Source organism: Peromyscus maniculatus, chromosome X, assembly GCF_049852395.1.
Source record: "Peromyscus maniculatus bairdii isolate BWxNUB_F1_BW_parent chromosome X, HU_Pman_BW_mat_3.1, whole genome shotgun sequence".
Classification (NCBI taxonomy): domain Eukaryota; kingdom Metazoa; phylum Chordata; class Mammalia; order Rodentia; family Cricetidae; genus Peromyscus; species Peromyscus maniculatus.
The window spans coordinates 47,343,010-47,363,108 of NC_134875.1; the positions used below are offsets into that span (position 1 = coordinate 47,343,010).

At 35.6% G+C, this 20,099-nt stretch overlaps 1 protein-coding gene across 6 annotated transcripts in view; it reads right to left on the reverse strand.

Annotated features, from left to right (window-relative positions):
• The window catches only part of Alg13 (ALG13 UDP-N-acetylglucosaminyltransferase subunit), a 65,735-nt gene that overhangs the window by 18,755 nt on the left and 26,881 nt on the right, over nucleotides 1–20,099 (reverse strand). For 3 of the 6 annotated variants that reach the window (XM_076561647.1, XM_076561646.1, XM_076561648.1), the window contains 12 exons: nucleotides 18,380–18,461; nucleotides 18,071–18,233; nucleotides 16,445–16,520; nucleotides 15,627–15,735; nucleotides 13,531–13,595; nucleotides 12,755–12,855; nucleotides 10,810–10,940; nucleotides 9,888–10,134; nucleotides 8,858–8,999; nucleotides 8,259–8,379; nucleotides 7,301–7,330; nucleotides 7,141–7,196 (listed from right to left, as the gene is read on the reverse strand). In XM_076561647.1, coding sequence (XP_076417762.1) covers nucleotides 7,141–7,196; nucleotides 7,301–7,330; nucleotides 8,259–8,379; nucleotides 8,858–8,999; nucleotides 9,888–10,134; nucleotides 10,810–10,940; nucleotides 12,755–12,855; nucleotides 13,531–13,595; nucleotides 15,627–15,735; nucleotides 16,445–16,520; nucleotides 18,071–18,233; nucleotides 18,380–18,461 — 1,323 coding nt within the window. Of the gene's footprint in view, nucleotides 1–7,140; nucleotides 7,197–7,300; nucleotides 7,331–8,258; nucleotides 8,380–8,857; nucleotides 9,000–9,379; nucleotides 9,494–9,887; nucleotides 10,135–10,809; nucleotides 10,941–12,754; nucleotides 12,856–13,530; nucleotides 13,596–15,626; nucleotides 15,736–16,444; nucleotides 16,521–18,070; nucleotides 18,234–18,379; nucleotides 18,462–20,099 lie in introns of those variants that run through there. The other 3 variants (XM_042269684.2, XM_076561645.1, XR_013047936.1) reach the window with 2 other exon arrangements.

Here is a 20,099-nt window from a genome sequence, read left to right on the forward strand (position 1 = left end):
AATACTTTGAACAAAACATTTAAACATACAAAACACCCAATAGACTGGACGAGGAAAAAAAATTTCTGAATGACACATAATAATCAAAACACTAAACAAACAGAAGAATATTAAAAGCTACAAGGAAAAAGAACAAGTAACATATAAAGGCAGACCCATGAGAATAACACCCAATGAAGACTCTAAAAGTCAGAAGGGCCTATCTGGACTGATGTTCTACAAACACATATACCACATGCCAACCCAGAGTACTATACTCAGCAAAATTATCAATCACAATACATAGAGAAAATAAAACATTCCATAATAAAACCAAAGTTAAGCAGCATCTGTCTACCAATCAAGGTCTTCTGAAGGCACCAGAAGGAAAACTACAACCTAGAGAGGTCAAGAAAACACAGGGAATAAATAATTCCAGACCAGAAAAATAAAGAGGGAGAAAAAAAACATAACAAGAAAATAACAGTAATCAACAAACACTGCTCACAGATAATTCCCCAACATCATGGTCTTACTCTCCTCACATCCCTAAAGACACCAACTAACAGAATGGATTAGAAAACAGGATCTTTCTGATGTATCCAAGAAACACACCTTAACATAAAGGAAAAATATCACCTCAGGGTAAAAGGATGGAAAAAGATATTCTAAGCAAATGGAAATAAGAAGTAAGCTGGTGTCAACATTTAAATATCTGACAAAATAGACATCAAACTAAAACTAATGTGAAGAGATAGGGAAGGACATTACATACTCAATGGAGGGAGGGGAATCAACCAAGAGGATATTCTTAACATCTAAGCAACAAACACTAGGGCAACCAAGTTCATAATAGTAACACTGCTATAGCTTAAATCACATACTGACCCTCAACACAGTGAGAGCAGGAGATTTTAATACATCACTCTCACCAACAGACAAGTCATTCAGACATAATCTAAACAGAAATGCTGGAGTTAAATAATGTCATAAATCAAATATACCTAACACAAAAGAATATACCATCTTCTCAGCAGCTTGTGGGACTTTCTCCAAAATAGACAACATACTTGGACACAAAGCCAACTCTCAATAGATACGAGAAAACTGAAATAACATCTTATATCCTATCTGGACTAAAGCTGGACCAACACCAAGTGGTGTTGGCTCATGACTTTAATCCCAACACTCCGGAGGCTGAGACAGGTGGATCTCTGAATTGGAGGCCAGCCTGGTCTACAGAGCGAGTTCTAGGATGGCCAGAGATACACAGACAAACTCTGTCTCGAAAAACAGAACAAAAATTAAAGTTGGATTTCAGCAACAACAGAAAGTGTATAAATTTCTGTTGTTGATGAAATCCAGAATGGACCAGAAATATAACAATTTACTACTGAATAAAAACTGGTCAAGATAAATGGAATTCACCATATAGACTCAGACAAAAAACTCACATGATCATCTTATTAAAAGGCCTTGGAAAAAACTCCAAGACTCCTTTCTATGGTAAAAATCTTTGAGACTAGAAATACAAGGGACCTCAATATAATAAGAAATTTATAGCTACATAACAGCCACAGATTCCCTTGTTCTCCCCCTTCCTGCCCCCTCCCCTTCCCCCCAGCCCACCCTCCATTCCCACCTCCTCCAGATCAAGGCCTCCCCAGAGTATTGTAAAATAAAATAAAAGAAAAAAGAAAAAAAAATTTATAGCAAGCCCACAGCCAAAAGCAACCTAATTGGAGAACTCAAAGCCATTCCACTAAAATCAGGAACAAGATGAAGATTTTCACTCTTTCCATATCTATTCAATATAGTACTTGAAGTCTTAGCTAGAGCAATAAAACAACTGAAAATCAAGGGGACACAAATAGGAAAGGAAGAAGTCAAAGCATCTTTATTTACAGGTAATGTGATTTTATACATAAATGGCATTAAAAACTCCACAAAACTTCTATAGGGGATAAACAATAAGCAAAGTAGCAGGATAGAAAATTAGCACAGAAAAATCAGTAGTCTTACTATGACAAACAGACTGAGAAAGAAATCAGGGAAGTAGTGTCTGTCACAATAGCCTCAAAATCTTGGTGTAACTCTAACCAAACAAATGAAACATTTATATAATAAAAACTTTAACACATTAAGGAAAGAAAATGACAAATAAAGATGGAAAGGTCTCCTATGAAAATGAATCTGGGGGACTAAGAGAAAATAGTTGTCCCACCAAAAGCAATCTATAGATTCAATACAATCCTCATCAAAATTCCAACACAATTGTTCACAGAAATCAAAAGTGCAATGTTCAGCTTCATATTGAAACATTTAAAAAAAATAGGCTGGAGAGATGGCTCTGAGGTTAAGAGCACTGAAGGATCTTCCAGAGATCCTGAATTCAATTCCCAGCAACCACATGGTGGCTCTTAACCACCTGTAATGACATCTGTGCCCTATTCTGATGTGCAGACATACATGCAGAGCACTGTATACATAATAAATAAATCTTTAAAGCAAAAGACAAAAACAAAACAGGATAGCTAACACAATCCTAAATAATAAAAGAACTGCTGGAAGTATCACACCATCCCTGATTTCAATCAAATTCTATTACAGAGCTGTACTAAGAAGAACAGAGTAGCATTGGCACAAAACAGACCCAGACAGAAGTCCATACACCTATGGATACCTGATTTTTAATAAAGCAGCCAGAAATATACACACAATGGAAAAAAAAAACATCTTCAACAAATGGTGCTGGTCAAAATGGATGGTTACATGTAGATTACAAATATGTCCATATTTATCGCCCTGCACAAGACAACTCCAAGTAGATCAAGCACCTCAACATAAAGTCAAATACACTGGCACTGATAAGAGGAATAGCCTTGAGTTCATTACTACAGGAAAAGATTTTCTGAGCAGAACACCATTAGCAGACACTAAGAACAATTAATAAATGGGAATCTCATGAAACCTAGAAGCCTCTGCAGCAGGCTACAGAATGGAAAAAGAACTTCACCAACTATCATGTGATAAAGGGCTAATATCTAAAAATTATGAAAAATTTAAAAAATTGAACATCAATAAAAAAAACACCATTAAAATGGGGTACAGAACTAAACAGAGTTTCAAAAGATACAATACAAATGGCTGAGAATCACATAAAGAAATGTTCAACATCTTTAGCCATCACGGAAATGCAAATCAAAACTACTTTGAGATTTCATCTTATACCAGTCAAAATGGCCATAATCAATAAAACAAATGACAGCTCATGTTGGTGAAGATGAGGGGTAAGGGAACACCGATCCATTGCTGGTGGGACTGAAAACTTGTACAGCTACTATGGAAATCAATATGGTGGTTCCTCAGTAAGTTGGGAATCAATCCATCTTAAGATCCAGCTATACCACTCTTGGGCATATACCCAAGGAACTCTATATCCTACTACTTAGACACTTAGTCATTCATGTTCATTGCTGCACTATTCATAATACCCAGAAATTGGAAATAGACTAGATGTCCACCAACAGATAAATGGATAATGAAAATGTGCCATATTTAAACAATGGACGATTATTCAGCAATTTAAAAAAAAAACCACAAAATTTGCAGGTAAAAATGGATGGGAAGTAGAAAAAAATAATCCTGAATAAAAGGTATCTGAAACCTAAAAAGGTAAGTATGGTGTGTATTCTTGCATATTTGGCTGTTAGCCTTTAGCCTTTGTTTGATAGGCATGCTACAGTCCATATAACCAGAGACAATGGCAGCATGCACATGGCCTACACAGATCCAAGCCAGATGGGGTCTGAGTGCTGAGTGAGGAAGTAGATATGAGCTCCCACCCCTAACTCAGAAGCTATTGCCAACTGACAACTACTTGCAAAGAAAAATTTATTTTCTCTAATAGTCTCACTTAGTATACAAAGCACATTTAAAAGCAGGCCACATGCCCAGCAGTAGACTGCCACAACACAGAACAAACTCATTGGTATTTTTGGAGTTTTTTTTTTCTTTTGGGGAAGGGGGTGAGTTCTCATATTGCTTTGTTTGGCCATTATTTACTTTACTGGTCTTTTGCTTATATTATTATAGTTCCTAACTTCTGTGGTTTTATGAGGGTGTGTGTGTGTGTGTGTGTGTGTGTGTGTGTGTGTGTGTGTGTGTGTGTGTTGCCCGTGCTTTTCTTTTTTATTTTTATTTGCTCACTTGTTTTCTAAAGAGGTAGATATTTTCGATAAAAAATAATAAGTGAAATATCTCAATTGCTTCAATGTCAAAAACTCAATAAAAGTGACCTGTCATAAAATCACTCAAGTGTGGAAATGACTAATATAAATAATACAAAAGTGATCAATTTAGGTGCTGATCTCAAATCTATAGTCATTACATTCTCTTGCAGAATAATTACATTCTCCTGCAGAACAATTAAGTACTAAAATGTAAATCAAGATTGAAATGTGAACACTTTCTCAGTGGCCTTTCTGGCCACAAAACAAAAACAAAAAGATCTTCAAAAACACACTATGACAAACAGTAACTTTAAAGGCTTTTACCTAAAAATTGTAGCTTGGAACAAGACTGTGTAGACTGGTTGTTCACTTGTATCAGATAAAGCGGAAAGGATATAACAGATCAAATAGTCTTGCCCTCTGATACAAGATCTTGACTTTATAAGAGAGAATTCTGAAAGGCTCTGACTCGTGTATGAAACAAGGTGACTGAAAAGTAGAGTGGAACATATCATGGAGACACTGACAGCTATGGGGGTTGTGATAAAATAAACACTGGAAAAAAAAGGAACATGAGAATCAAATTTAAAATAACAGAAAGTGCTCACTCTTGTCATCTACAATGCTGGATTTTATTTCCTTTTGATTTCAGCTATTTCAAGAGATCATTTTTTTAAAACAGATATTTTTAAAATACGAATACTTATGATGGGAGAAAGCTTTTAATTAAAAGGGAGAAAGCAAAGCAAAAGGATAAAAAAATATACATAATAGGGTTTTCATTCCCTTCCTAAGATGTATTTCCTAAAACATAAAAGTAAACATTTAGTACATGAAACTACCAGTTAAGATTAATAATAATTCAAAAACAGTCGTTATTTAAGTTCTTCAAATATCAAGTTCTTCAAGATACATAGTAGGAATGCACTTTTTGTTCCAACATCACATTATACAACAAAAGCCATATGCAGAAAAAAATTACTTTTTCTCTCTCATATACAGAAACTGAAGAAATGATTTTTTTTAAATAAAATAAAAAAAGACCTGGGTGTAGAAGACAGATGATTAGGGACTAAGAAAGAGCCAGGCAAGAAAGGATGAGATGGGAAAGAATGAACATAAGCAATGAATGATACTTCCATGCATAGAAAGATAATAATGAAACTCATTAATGTGTACAAATAATATGTAACAATCGTAAGAAAATGAAAAGAAAAATAAAGTTAGGTGTGCACTGAAATTTGGGGAAGGGGTAATCCTGAAGCATAATTTAACTCAACTAAAACTGAAACTGGTAACGAGAAATAGGATGCTGCAGTATTGCAAAACTAAGTGGGAAGGAGATTATGATTAGCAGCAGTGGTTTAAAAAAATTAATGTCAGTAATGGTCTGATTTTTGTTTTAACAGAAGTATGCAGGACAACATTAGTAGTGTGTAGACTGAAATGAAAAGGAGTAAGAGCTCAGTTCTTGCATATAGGAATCATAAGGTTGAGGAAACAGCTATTTCAAACCTCAGCAACAGAAGACAAAAAGCTTTGAATGACAAAAACCAGTCAAAATTCTGCTCCATAGTATGAATCAATTAAGATTCCTTTAAAATATTTTATTAACTTTGCTATAAGAATAATTAAGATCTGTGCATATGTGATGTTTGTCTCAAAACAAGAGGTGAAATGATAGAACACATTAAATCTCATATTTGAATGCAATTATTTCATGGAAAAGTTTATGGATCCTTCACCAGGACTTGATATACTAAAAGTACTTGGAATCAAGTAGGAGATGAATAAAGCAAAGCAAATCTTAAGAGCATCTAATCTATAAAAAAGAATAATCACTATGGCTCCTGATATACAAAAATCTAAATAATCTCTCAGCTTAAAAAAAAAAAAATCATGAGCCAAAAACTAAATTTGTGCAAGTAAACAAAATAATTATTGGGTCAACCAGCGGTGGCACATGCCTTTAATCCCAGCCAAGTCTACACAGAGAAAAAACCCTGTCTCAAAAAAACTAAAAAAAATACAAAAATAAAAACTAATAATTTTCGTATCTCCAATTTTCTTTAGGATGTAGGATGCCCAGGTATGGTGTCACTTGCCTTTAATCCCAGCACTCAAGAGGCAAAGGCAGACAGATCTCCGTGAGTTCAAGGACAGCCTGTTTTACACAGTAAGTTTCAGGTCACCAGAGCTATATATTAATACCCTGTCCCAAAACAAATAAGAAAACCAAAACAATGTAGGATGCAAAAGCCACTCACTTTCTAAGGAAAACTTCAATTCTGACTTCCAATCAATTCCTACTTCAAATATGGCCAAGGGAAAGAAAACTTTGGAATCATTAACTAAGAGTCCCAGGGTGGTCTCCTTATGTAGCATAGAGGCCAACAATACAATGTATAGCCTCAAAAATCTCAGAAATGCTACAGATCAGTAATTTTTTTCTTGTATATTCCTATATTCTTACCTGGAATTTTATTACAATTTTTTATCTACTCCATGACTAAACTGGACTGGAGGCATGGTATAAAGACTTTATTTTTAGTTTTAGACTTGCAAGAAGATTTTATATAGAATGGACACAGTATGTACTTATTATCCAAAAATAATGGGCTTTGCATTTGGTTTCAATGAGTGGCACTTACAGGTTGCCTCTTAGAGTAAAAGGAGGAGACAACACTGAACACAGTTCTTATTCTTAGTCCTATCAAAGTATTTCCAACTTTCTGCTTTCTAGACACGGATAGGCTTTAGTGGGATCTGCTCTGGTAAGTGAAATGAAAAGGAAAATGGTTAAGTGTCCACTCCGGTGCCAGTATATCACTTAGTTTCTTGCAATCATGAATGCCGGCCCCATCAGAGTCCCTAAGCAAGCTCTCCCACAGGCCTCCACTGTGCCAAAACTATACAGTATGTTACCTACCAGGTTTGCTGTAGATACAGTTGTTGTATATACACTTGAAGTTTCATAGCCTTGATCTAGAGGATAAAGCCAAAGTAAACATTTTTAAAAATGAGCATTATTTTAGTCTGATATTCCATAAACAATGAAGAATATCAAATTAAATCTCAATCTCACTGACCTGAAGAATAAAGATAATCTCCATATCCTCCTAGAAAAGAGAAATATGTATACACATATCTTTTTAACCTGGCAGAGCAAAATGGCTGGTAACTGCATTTTCTTTCTTCAAAACTAAAATGCATACATGATTGAAAATGATTTGAATCTTCCTAGTAGGCAACAGAAGACAAGGTAAGCTGTCAACAGTACAAATTTCTGCTCAAAAGTCCATTAGGACTGAAGACTATTTCCCTCTATCTATAAGTAGCAGAGACAATGTTAGAAGTATCTTATTAATAAAGTCACTCAAAATGCCTCACACTTCCTTCCTACATAATTGTCCAGAATTGTTTCAATAATAATGAATCATTGACTGGTACACAGTAAAAATAAATACTCAAGAAAAGTAGTTATATTAAGTATAGACAGCTTCAGAGACAAATCTTAGTTTGGGTATATATGAGGAATGGGGTGTCTTTGGGGGATGATGAAATTGTAGAGCTGATTATGTGAATTCACACACACAAAGAAACAATGAATTGTACACTTTGAGTAAAAAAATATTTTGGTATGTAAACTTTATCTCAATTAAATTAAACATGTGTCTGTGCCATTAGCAAGAGTATAGCCTTTGCCATATTATCAGATTTTGAACCTCAATTTCCTTGCATATAACACAGGGATGCCGTATTTCCCATAATACCATAAGGACTGCTGTTAAATTATAATCATTTACTAGAATGGATAATATATATAGCATTCAATAAATGTTAAAATGCTTTCAATTCAAGTAAGAACTCTTTGGGTTATGTGGGCTCTGGGATTTGAGCACAGGTCCTCTTGTTTGATTGAAGCATCTCACCATCCCTAATCTTACACTTTTTTTTTTTTTTCAAAAAAATCGTATTTCCAAGTTCTGATGTACAAATGCCACAACAATCATCTACTCAAATATTACTAAGCACTAATTGACTCACCATTCTCACACTGGTCATTGCTGTCTTCTGAATTCAAAGTTGGTTTACATGAGTTATAGCCCTGACTTGCAACACAGTATCCTGAAGTAACAGGAACCATTGTAGGGGGAACACCATTGTTCTGTACCAAAGAAAGACATATATACATGGAATTCTTCCTCTATTAGTCAGAGAAAAGGTTGGAAGGATGTTCTAAAAGTCAGTTAATGAAATTAAATTTTGAGTTAATACTCTATGTGGCTATTTTAATGCTGTAGAACCCAAAACAAGTGCAGCAATAAAAGAAAATGTTAGTTCACATATAAACCAAACTGTCTAAATCAATCTTCTCAGTAGCAGCTCCAAAACATCTCTTCTTAACTTTAAGGCTTCAAGGTGATGGCTTCATATTTTTTAAGGATTTTACTAAGTTGTTCATGCAAAAAAAAATGTTAAAATTAGGGCTGAGGATGTAGTATAGAGGTAGAATACTTTACATATGCAAAGTCTAGTTTTACTCCTTGGGTTGGGATTGAGGTAGAAATCATATATATAACATTCCTCTAAACAGCCTTTAAAAAAAAGAAACAACTTTTTCAGTGACCATTTCACCCACTTACAGGTAAAGTTGAATAAGCAGTCTCATTCCCTTCTTCAAGTGCATAAAATGTAACAGTTTCTTCTACTCCATTCTCTGGAGCAAAACCATACTGGCATTCCTTATTCATGCAATGCATCTGACGGTGGCTACGCCTAAAAGATCTTAAGTTTGGAAATCAAAATGGGGAAATAAGTTAACATATGGCAGTAATTTGCTTCTAATTTCCCAGTGAAAGTCAAGTATCTCAAAACAAATGTTTTCGGGTTTAATTTACATGCATGGGTATTTTGCTTGCATGTATATCTGTACATGGTGGGTGTCTGGTGCCTACAGAGAGACCAGAAGATCCCCCAGAACTACAATTACAGATGGCTGTAAGCTACCAAGTGGGTCCAGAAGAACAGCCAATGTTTTTATTCCCTAAACTATCTCTCCAGCCCCCAAACTGAGGTTTGAGAAAGATGGTGCACATTATCATTGCTAAGCAATAAAACCACACACACCAATATTTTCCTCAACTTTTAATACTTCAAATATTTACCGAGACCTATAGGAGACATTATCATAGCTCTGGCAGCACCTTCTACCTGGGCCAGGGTAAAACCCAACTTTAGGATTTGGCATGTTTTGCCTGTTTATTAAGTGAGACGAATCCCTAAGAATAAAAAAAACAAACAATTATTTAACTCTTGAAAGTCTCAATAGTTAAGTAGAATTAACATAGTTCTCTGAAAACATTCCACTAGAAAGACTTTTGCAATGGTGTTGGGCCTATCCAATATTAAGGGAGACAGAGGCATATTTCATACAGACACTTGCTTCTGATGGGATTCTATCTTTAAGCGTCTCCAGCATTTCACATTTCTGTAGATAATGAAAATATAATTATGCCAATGGATGACAAGGATAAGTATGTATCAGCTCTATGTTCTCTTTTGGCATAAACTATAGAAGTTGTATCTGCCAATTATACTGTAATTCAGTGTAGGAGTTATTTCTAAAAACCAAAACAAAGACATACATTATCATGAAAATCAGTTAATTCTTACCTGGGCATCCCATATCCCCGACCTTGTCTTTGAGATGAATGCTGAGGGTGGAAATGTTCACTAGACATAATATGGCCAGCTGTCTGTGAGTAGTACAATAATGGATCATGCCCAAAATGCATATTGTGCTGAATCCTGGGTGGGACAAGTGGGTCTCCTCTGCTATAAGCCATGGTCATATAAACCTCTTTCCCTCGAACTTTTTTGAACATCTTCTTCCGTTGCTTCATGGTCATCTCTGTCATAACTTTCAGAAAACAAATACAGTAAATAACCATTATAACCAAAGTAAAAGGCTATGTTCCTCTACCCTTATCATACCTTAAAACTGTCAGATACTTTTAAGTATAAGGTAGAATACTTCATCTAGCAACTGGAAGGGCCAAAGAAACAGTTCATTTCTACATTGATGGGTGTTTAAATACTCAGTATTTCAACCCTCTCTTTAGTACTTGCAGATTTGGTCATCAAAAAATAGAGTTATCTAGTCACCTACATAATTATGTTGAATACATCTGGTTGCTCTTAAGAGACGTCTTCCTAGTTCTTTGAAAAATATTTAAAATCTGTTTAAGCTTAAATTTATATGGGGTCATCTAGAAAGTGATTTCACAATCAAAGACAATTTTGTCACCTCCCTCCTACAGAGTACATCTATTAATGTCCAAAGACAATTTTATTGTTACAACTAGGCAAAAGAGGCTATTAGCATCTATGGTGCAGACACCAAGGATCAACCTAGATAGAATAAGTATACAGGATAGCCCTTTCCTATCCATTAAGGCATTAGCTGTCCTAACACAGTAGTGTGCAAGAAATGTTACTCTACAACAGGACATATGGTATACCTTTAAAAAGTACAGTGTATGTAAATTAACTATAATAGAAAAAAAAAAGAAAGAAAAACATTCAGGATACAAACCCATTTCCGGGAAATAGCCTCCACGTATAGCCTGGTAACCTCCTCTTCCTTTACGAGTTGGCATAGTATTCCAGGAAGGAAGAAGTGCCACTTGGTTGACTGGTTTTACATTAGCCAGCGGAATTGTATGCCTTGAAATGAAAGATATCATGAAGCCATTATAACACACACTTACTTAGCTCTCATTCAGTAAACAAATGTAGCTTTCCTACTTCAGTTTTAAGCACATTTCTTTTTTCTGTTTTTCTTGGAGACAAGGTCTCAATATGTAGCCTTGGCTGGCTTGGAACTCACTACATGGACCAGGCTGGCCTCAAAGATTTGCCTCGTCACCCTCCTGAGTGTTAGAAATAAGACATGTGCCACCACCACTGACTCAAGTGCATTTTCCTTAAATCTGTTATACTACCTTCCTATACATTTGGTTTTTTTTCCATTTAGCTTAGATAATCTAAATGTAGTTTATATAATTTCACAGCTGTTTATAATGTCTATCACATCCAGAAGAAATATTATAGTAGATTGTATTACTCACAAAAATCTGCTTCCTTTCCATGAAAGAGGGTATTTCCTAACCAGACTTACATAAGATTTCAGTATAAAAATTACACTTACTTTGACCAACTAAAAAGTGAATTACGAGTATCAAATATTATGTCATGGTCTCAGTTTTTCCTAATCTGTGATCATGAAAGCATGTTTCAAAACAAAGCTTTTAGGCTGAATCTACTACCAGTTGAAGGCCAGCTTGCACAACTAGTTAGACTCTTTCTCAAAATAAAAAATAGTAACATACAAATATTGAACAGGTAATATATTTAGGAATACATACACACATGTGCATGTAACAATTAATGAAAAATGGTGATGAGAGAAAGTATATGAGAAGGTTTAGAGGGAGAAAAGGGAAGGGGAAATTATGTAATTATATTGTCATCTCAAAAAAATTTTTTTAAGTAATAGCAAGGGTTGGGGAAGACAGCCAGTTAAAGTACTTATCTAACAAGTCCAAGCTCCCAGGTTTAATCCACAGTACCAAAACGAACAAAAAGCAAAGACTGGTTATGCTTTCTTACCTCACACATTACAGACATGCTAAATGAGGGAGAAATTAACTTTATTGTTTTAAGCAGCTGAGATTGTGTTGCTAGGTCAATTTACCATAGTTAATGTGTCTTAAACTGAACCACTAGCATTAGCATAACATGGAGGCTAGTGGAAAACTCAAATTCTTGGGCTCTACCTTAAAATTATTGCATGAGAAATATATAAGAGTGGGCTCAGTTTGTTTGCAAAGCTCTTGATGCAAATCGTGAAAAGTAAGGGAATAACTATGTGGTAGTTTGAATGTAATTGGCTCCCATAATCTCATAAGGAGTGGCACTATTAGGAGGTGTGGACTTGTTGGAGTAGGTGTGGTCTTGTTGGAAGTGTCACTGTGGATGTGGGTTTTGATGTCTCACATATGTTCAGGCCAAGCTTAGTGAGAGAGATCACTTCCTGTTGTTGCCTACTAGATCAAGATGTAGCAGGCCTCCTCCAGCATCATGTTTGCCTGCATGCCACCATGTTCCCCCACCACTATGATAATAGACTGAACCTCTGAAATGTAAGCCGCCACCTCAATTAAATGTTTTCATTTGTAAGAGTTGCCATGGTCATGGTGTCTCTTCACAGCAATAGAAACTAAGACATATTGGCAGAAACTCAACAAATGACCTTTCAAATTATCATGAATATTTTTATATCAAAATTCTGTTGGATTTGATGTATCAAATAAAATGGCCAATTCCTTGACTCTGATATTTTACTCTTCAACATTTACTTTTATTAATTAAAATAATTAAATCAGCAGATACAATTCTGGTTCGCTTCAATTAGCACCCTGGTAAATCCCAATTTAATGAATAAGCACCTATCAAATTTAATTACTATACAGTCTTACCTTTCTGCCAATTCTTCAATGAAAACTATTACTGAGTTTTTATCATTTTCAATTTCTTGAATATGAGCATTATAATATTTTCCATCTGGCTCCAAGCAAACCTAAAAGACAGGAAATAATAGTCACATATTAATTCATCTGGTCTTGTCCACTGACAAATCTGTATTTAGCCAAACAACCATTTTTCTCCAAATGTAATTCAATGTCTACTTTTTTAAAGTAACTGAGATCATGGCTAGTCTGTGAGGCCTATATCAGCTTACATCTAATTATCACAAGTCTGTAATTAAAATTTACCACAATACAAACTATGAAATCTTTATTTTAGCGTTTTGTTGTTGTGTTGGGTATCCAGTGGAGAATATCAGACATGCTGGCCAAGTATTTTATCACTGAGTTCTCATCCCTTGTTTTATTCAGACAAGGTCTTGGTATAGCTAAAGCTCAGCCAACCCTGAATGTATAATTCTCCCTCCCAAGCTTCCTGAGGACTAGGATAACAGACACATATCACTATGCCCAGGATGATCAACTCATGTTAATTGATTAAAAGTACAATCTTGAGCCGGGTGGTGGTGGCACATGCCTTTAATCCTAGTACTCGGGAGGCAGAGGCAGGCGGATCTCTGTGAGTGGATCTCTGTGGTCTACAGAGCGAGATCCAGGAAAGGCGCAAAGCTACACAGAGAAACCCTGTCTCAAAAAACCAAAAAAAAAAAAAAAAAAAAAGAACAATCTTGGAGAAACAAAGTATTATCTTTAAAGAAGGAACTAACCTGACACTTGTCCCCTAAATAGTAATGTCTTCCAGCATACTCCATACACTCTGATTTCTGAAGTTCTATTAAAAGAAACAGATAATTAAAGCGTCATTTAATTGAATCCTTTCTTACCACACATTATTTGATTACCGCATTTACTTTAACACAGTGTATTTGATGATGCTGTCAGTAGAAGAAAGAAATGTCCCAAAGGGCCATTCTAACACCCTTGATGGGATATTTTACTATGGTCAATTTATTAAACAGACCTGTCAGAATAGTTCGGCACTTTAAAGCACAGTTAAATAGAAATTTGTAGTTTTAGATTTCATTAAACATAAAAGTCATAATTTGAATTTAATACCAAGAAGGCTCACGCACATGTATATATACATTTATACCAAGAAGGCTCATGCACATGTGTGTATGCATTTATAAGAATTTCTTTTACTTATGTTATACAAGGTCTTAACTTCATTCTAATTAACTATACTGAATTCAAAGTTCAAAGAGTGGAATATGAGACATTATCCCCTGTGGGCAGTATATCGAGGTCTAGTTTGCTGAATTCAGTTATATAATCTACAGAAAACAATAATCTACACTAAGAGTTATTTTTACAAATATATTCTAAGAGGCAGGTGGATCTCTGTGAGTTTGAGGACAGCCTGGTCTACAGAGCGAGTTCAAGGACAGGCTCCAAAGCTACACAGAGAAACCCTGTCTCAAAAACCAGAAAAAAAAAAAAAAGGAAAAACAAATATATTCTATAAAAAGCCAAACAGTAAATTTTAGATATTCTGAGCCAAACTTTCTAAATTAACTAGTTCTCCACAGGTAAAAGCAGATGAGGGCACTCGTCACTGAACACTCAAAATTTGTCCTCTAGACTAGGTGGTAGTTGTACACGACTTTAGTTCCAGCACTCTTGAGGTAGAGGCAGGGGATCTCTGAGTTCAAGGCCACCCAGCCTGGTGTACAAAGCAAAAGTTTCAGGAAAGAAAACCCGTCTCAGAAAAGCAAAAAAAAAAAAAAAAGAGTGAACAAATTTGTCTTTCCACACAATGCACCAATGCACCATAGCACCATAGTATATAGATATGAACACAAAAAAATGAACAAATGTAATTAATAAAAGTATTCCATTCTCTTAAAAATTTTAATGAACATTGAGGTTTGAATTATGTAATTTTCCCTGCAACTTAAAAATGCAAAGACCTGCCAGGTGGTGGTGGTGCACTCAGCACTCAGGAGGCAGAGGCCAGCCTGGTCTACAGAGTGAGTTCCAGGACAGCCAGGGATGTTACACAGAGAAAACCTGTCTCTTAAAAAAAAATAAATAAATAATAAAAATAAAGATGCAAAGATCATTCTCAGCTCACGGACCAAACAAAAATATGTGAGGAGTCAGATTGCAAGCATTATTCTAACCTATTTAGCAATCAACATAACCATAATACTTAAATTTCAAATGAGTTTATTCTAGTCACTAAACATCCACTGTACTCTTGAAGTTATCTACAGGCTCTCTCTGTATATCATTGCAGTTTTAGTCCCAGGTAAACATGTAGCTCCATTTAAAATCGACTTTTCATCAGATTTAAATCACATATAGGAAAACAAATAGTAAGTTAATTTGGTCTCATTTTTTATAAACAATAGTGTGGTAGTTTGAAATGTAATTGGACCCCATAATCACATAGGGAGTGGCACTGTTAGGAGGTGTGTCCTTGTTGGAGTAGGTGTGGTCTTGTTGGGAGGAAGTGTGTCACTGTGGAGGCGGGTTTGAGTTCTCATGTATGCCAGCAGCACGCCCAGTGAGACAGATCACTTCCTGCTATTGCCTGCTAGATCAAGATGTAGCAGCTCCTTCTCCAGTACCATGTTTGCCTGCATGCCACCATGACAATAATGGATTAAATCTATAAACTGTGAGCCACGCCAATTAAATATTTTCCTTTATAGGAGGTACAGTGGTCATGGTTGCTCTTCACAGCAATAGAAACCCTAAGACAAACTGTTTGATGAAAACATGTCTTCTAAGAAATAACTTAAAATATGATCTCCTTTATCTATCAGGATTCAGTGGTATCCTGCTGATATTTTATTACCTTTTCTACCGTCCAACCAAGCATCAAATTCTATATTGCGATAGATTTCTGGATCCAGAGCTTTCAGCACTTTATAAGGAAAGAGCATCTTCGATGGATTTTCTGGAAACTGAAACAAACAGTCATGCTATAAACTCTTTTCTTCTTTTAAAAATTGTACATAATTCCACCTTACGATTGTTATTAAATACCATCAAGAGACTAAAAGAACACTGATGTAAAATCAAGTAGACTTTATATATAGAAATAGTTCCCCTGTTTCTTCAACATTAAGAGATGACGTTTAGCACTAAATTTCATAATTACAGGCCACTTGAAAAAAACAAAGCAACATCAGAATATTGGCTACAAATTAAATATTTATTAAATTTGTATTATTACTTTAATTTCAAATAAAAGCTTCTCAAATGCCTTAAGTGTTCAGAGTTAGTTTTGAAAATTTGATTACTTCTTATGAATAAAAATTCTTGCCAGGCGGTGGTGGCGGCGGCGGCGCACACCTTTAATCCCAGCACTCGAGAGGCAGAGCCAGGCGGATCTCTGTGAGTTCAAGGCAAGCCTGGTCTACAGAGCAAGATCCAAGAAAGTTGGAAAGCTACAGAGAAACCCTGTCTCGAAAAACCAAAATAAATAAATAAATAAATAAAAATAAAAATTCTCACAAAATACAGTATTTTACATTTTAGACTAGTAGGATTTCCACAAAGGAAAACATGAACTTCTATAATAAGAATGGACTTTCTGGTTTAATTATTTTAAATTATGGTGCTCTAAGACAAGTATATGAACATTCTCTGCCTAAGAAAAAAATATCAAACCTTTAGTTCTTCTGTTCCTTGCTTACTGCCTTCTGGTGTACCTTCGACACTGGAGCAGGCACCCAACTCTTCGATTCTGATTTGAAAGATTCAGAGAAAATCACATTATATAAATGCAGCAGTTACTTGTCTGATGTCTCACAACTAGTCATACCACTCAGTGGTTAAGTAGCTCAATTCTGAAAAATCAAGCAAGTTAAGTTTTCAACACATCCTCATTGGGTTTCTTATGTTAAGTATGTGTTAAAAAAGTACTTAGCAGATCATTTCCTATTAAGGTCCTGTGATCCTAACTCAATGTTCACAGTTTCTGATTCCTCTGCTTCTGATTCCTCTGCCATGAGACTGCTTTAAATCATAGAGAACTTATATAATTACATTACAAACATATAAGCACACACCCCATAGTGCCCACCCATCTCGATGGTCTCTTTTTCCTGCTGCCAGTAGGAATGTTAAGTAGACACTTTCACCAAGCTGAGGTTAGGTCATTCCTCCTACTACCCAACAATAACAAAACAACAAAAGTAAAGCTATCAGCCAAGTAGTTGGAAAGAATTAAATGCTATGAATCTTGAATGTTCCAGTTAAGAACTCCGTCTTGACCAGCTCCTTCATTACAGTCTTGTGACATACTTAACATAAGTATAAGCTAAGCCATGGCATGATTTCTAAACCATATGAACTATAATTTCAACATGTTGGTTTTTTTTTTTTTTTTTTTTTTTGGTTTTTCGAGACAGGGTTTCTCTGTGTAGCTTTGTGCCTTTCCTGGAGCTCACTTGGTAGCCCAGGCTGGCCTCGAACTCACAGAGATCCACCTGGCTCTGCCTCCCGAGTGCTGGGATTAAAGGCGTGCACCACCAACGCCCGGCAACATGTTGTTTTAAGCTGGCAATTTTGTAGTATATTGCCTTTCAACTACTGTAGCTTCCATAAACCCAAATCAGCAAAGAATGAATGCAATCATCACTTGGAAAAAACTGTTGCTACTCCTCATACTCCCAAATAAGCTTTAAAAATATTCTTCTGATGGTTCAGTGGGTGCAGGTACTAGCTACTAAGCCTGATAACTGACCTGGGTGTTATTGTCTTCTTAAAGCAGATTCTTTTTTTTTTTTTTTTTTTTTTTTTTTTTGGTTTTTCGAGACAGGGTTTCTCTGTGTAGCTTTGCGCCTTTCCTGGAACTCACTTGGTAGCCCAGGCTGGCCTCGAACTCACAGAGATCCGCCTGCCTCTGCCTCCCGAGTGCTGGGATTAAAGGCGTGCGCCACCACCACCCGGCGTTAAAGCAGATTCTTAAACCCAACCTGACCTCAAATTTTATGACAGGAAGCCCAGAAATCTGTCTAATCAAAATGATTAACTTGGATCCAACTAAATTTTGAGAAATGCTAATTTCAAAATCTCCTCTAGAAAATAAAAAGATTACAACTTTAACTGAACTCTATTAAGTCTGAGCATTTCACAATACAATTTGGTAAAACTTTTGTCTTCCAATTAAAAACAATATATATCCCTAACATACATGCATGTGCCTATATGTAATCAGGCTATTTCTACTTTCAGATGCAAACTCAAAGAAATATGAAAATAATAGAGTTGACAACCCTTTTCTTTTAGTACCTATCCTGAGTTGAGCTCTTCTGATCAGTGCTGCCTTCCACAATGCCAGTCAAAGCGTTGTTTCTGTTTCTCCTGGAACCACTTCGAAACAAACTAACTGCAGTTTTCAATGTTTCTTCATCCACAACAAATACATCTTTATAAAGAATTTCATATAATATAGCTGAAGGAAGAAAAAGAACCAAAATCCCAATTGTCAAAATAAGACTCTTCATAATGATGTGAAAACCATTCATAACCCAGCAGTTTAAAGACAGGTAACAAATCTTCTGAAATCACACTCATACATTTATAAAGTCCTTAATATACCTTGGCAAATTCCTGCAGTTGATTGAAATTCTTTTGAGTACACAGAATCATAATGGCCATTATTTGAGTAACAGAGAAGAATCTGAAGAAAAACAAATAGAATAATTATGTTATTGTTAACATATCTTACAGTCATAAAATTAGGTTGGCAATCAGCAGTTGATAAGGAATTTTCTTCTTAAAAGACATTTAACAGATCTAGAATTAAGAAGCTACGTAGCTCAAACAGAAATTTTAACTATGACTTTTCTATATCAAGATTGAAAATACCTACGGTTACACTGTGAGCCTCAATCACATCCCTGAAATTCACTAAGTAAGTCCTGACTGATGGATTTGTATTAAGATAGGAACATTCACAAATTCAATTGCTGAACACAACAGAAAACCTAACAAATGTTGGAAGTCTGATCTTAATGTCTCAGGATGACTGGAGAAATTATATAAAATATTCCGCAATCCAAATATCCAAAATTTAGACAGGAGGGAAAAAAAGGAGAGATATCAGACAATTTGTTCAAAAGGCTAAAAAAAAACATCACTGCAGTGAATAGAAATGTTAAGGCTACAATAATGTAGAAAGGGCACAGTGCTACAGAACAAAGGGTTAACTTCTTAGCTGATTCCTTAACAACCTAGGTTTTTAGAAAACAATTCCAGGGCCATGTTTATTAACTAAAACTTTTCAGTAAATATTTCCTTTGATGAAATTTGTTCATTTAACAGCTATAAACATTTTTAAAATTTTTGCTCAAAATTCTGTTTTCAGCTGGGCAGTGGTGGCACACAACTTTAATCCCAGCACTCAGAAGGCAGAGGCAGATGGATCTCTGTGAGTTTGAGGCCAGCTTGGTCTACAGAGTGAGTTCCAGGATAGCCAAGTCTGTTACACAGAGAAACCCTGTCTCAAAAAACAAAACAAAAACAAACAAAAACCTGTTTTGAATCAAGCACGAGTGAAAGAGCAATTTCAAGTGAAAACCAAAAACTATCTCATGTAGGGATGCAGTTTAGTCATATATCACTTGTCTAGCATTCTCAAAGTCCTAAGTTCAAATCCCAGCAACCAACCACATGGTGGCTCAAAACCATCTGCAGTGAGATCTGATGCCCTCTTCTGGTTTGCAGACATACATGCAAGCAGAACATTATATACATAATAAATAAATAAATAAATAAAATAAATCTTTAACAAGGCACTTGCTGTCAAACCCAAGTTCAATCCCCAGAACCCACACAGTAGGAAATGGAGCCTGTGTCATTTTATGTTTCTCTCTCCCTAACGCCTTCTCTCCTATCTCTCTCTCTCTCTCTCTCTCTCTCTCTCTCTCTCTCTCTCTCTCTCTCTCTCTCTCTCTCTCTCTCGTTTGTGTGTGTGTGTGTGTGTGTGTGTGTGTGCGCGTGTAGCAATAAAACTGTAATTAAAAAGAACGAACAACAAATCATGGAGAAAACTGAAGAGGAGTGATGATAGACCAAGATGGAATAGGGATCCCTTATACTCATCATTGGTGGGAATGTAAACTAGTGTAGACAGTAATCACTATGGAGGCTCTTCAAGAAAACAAGCATGAACCAAATTAGCACTACTGGGAATAGACCTGAAGGGATCTAGGTAAGCATATATATAGAGTTGTATACATCCATGATTACTGCAACTAGTTGCATCTAAGCATCCTTGTGGTACATATAATTTTTATTCAATCATAGAGAACAAATT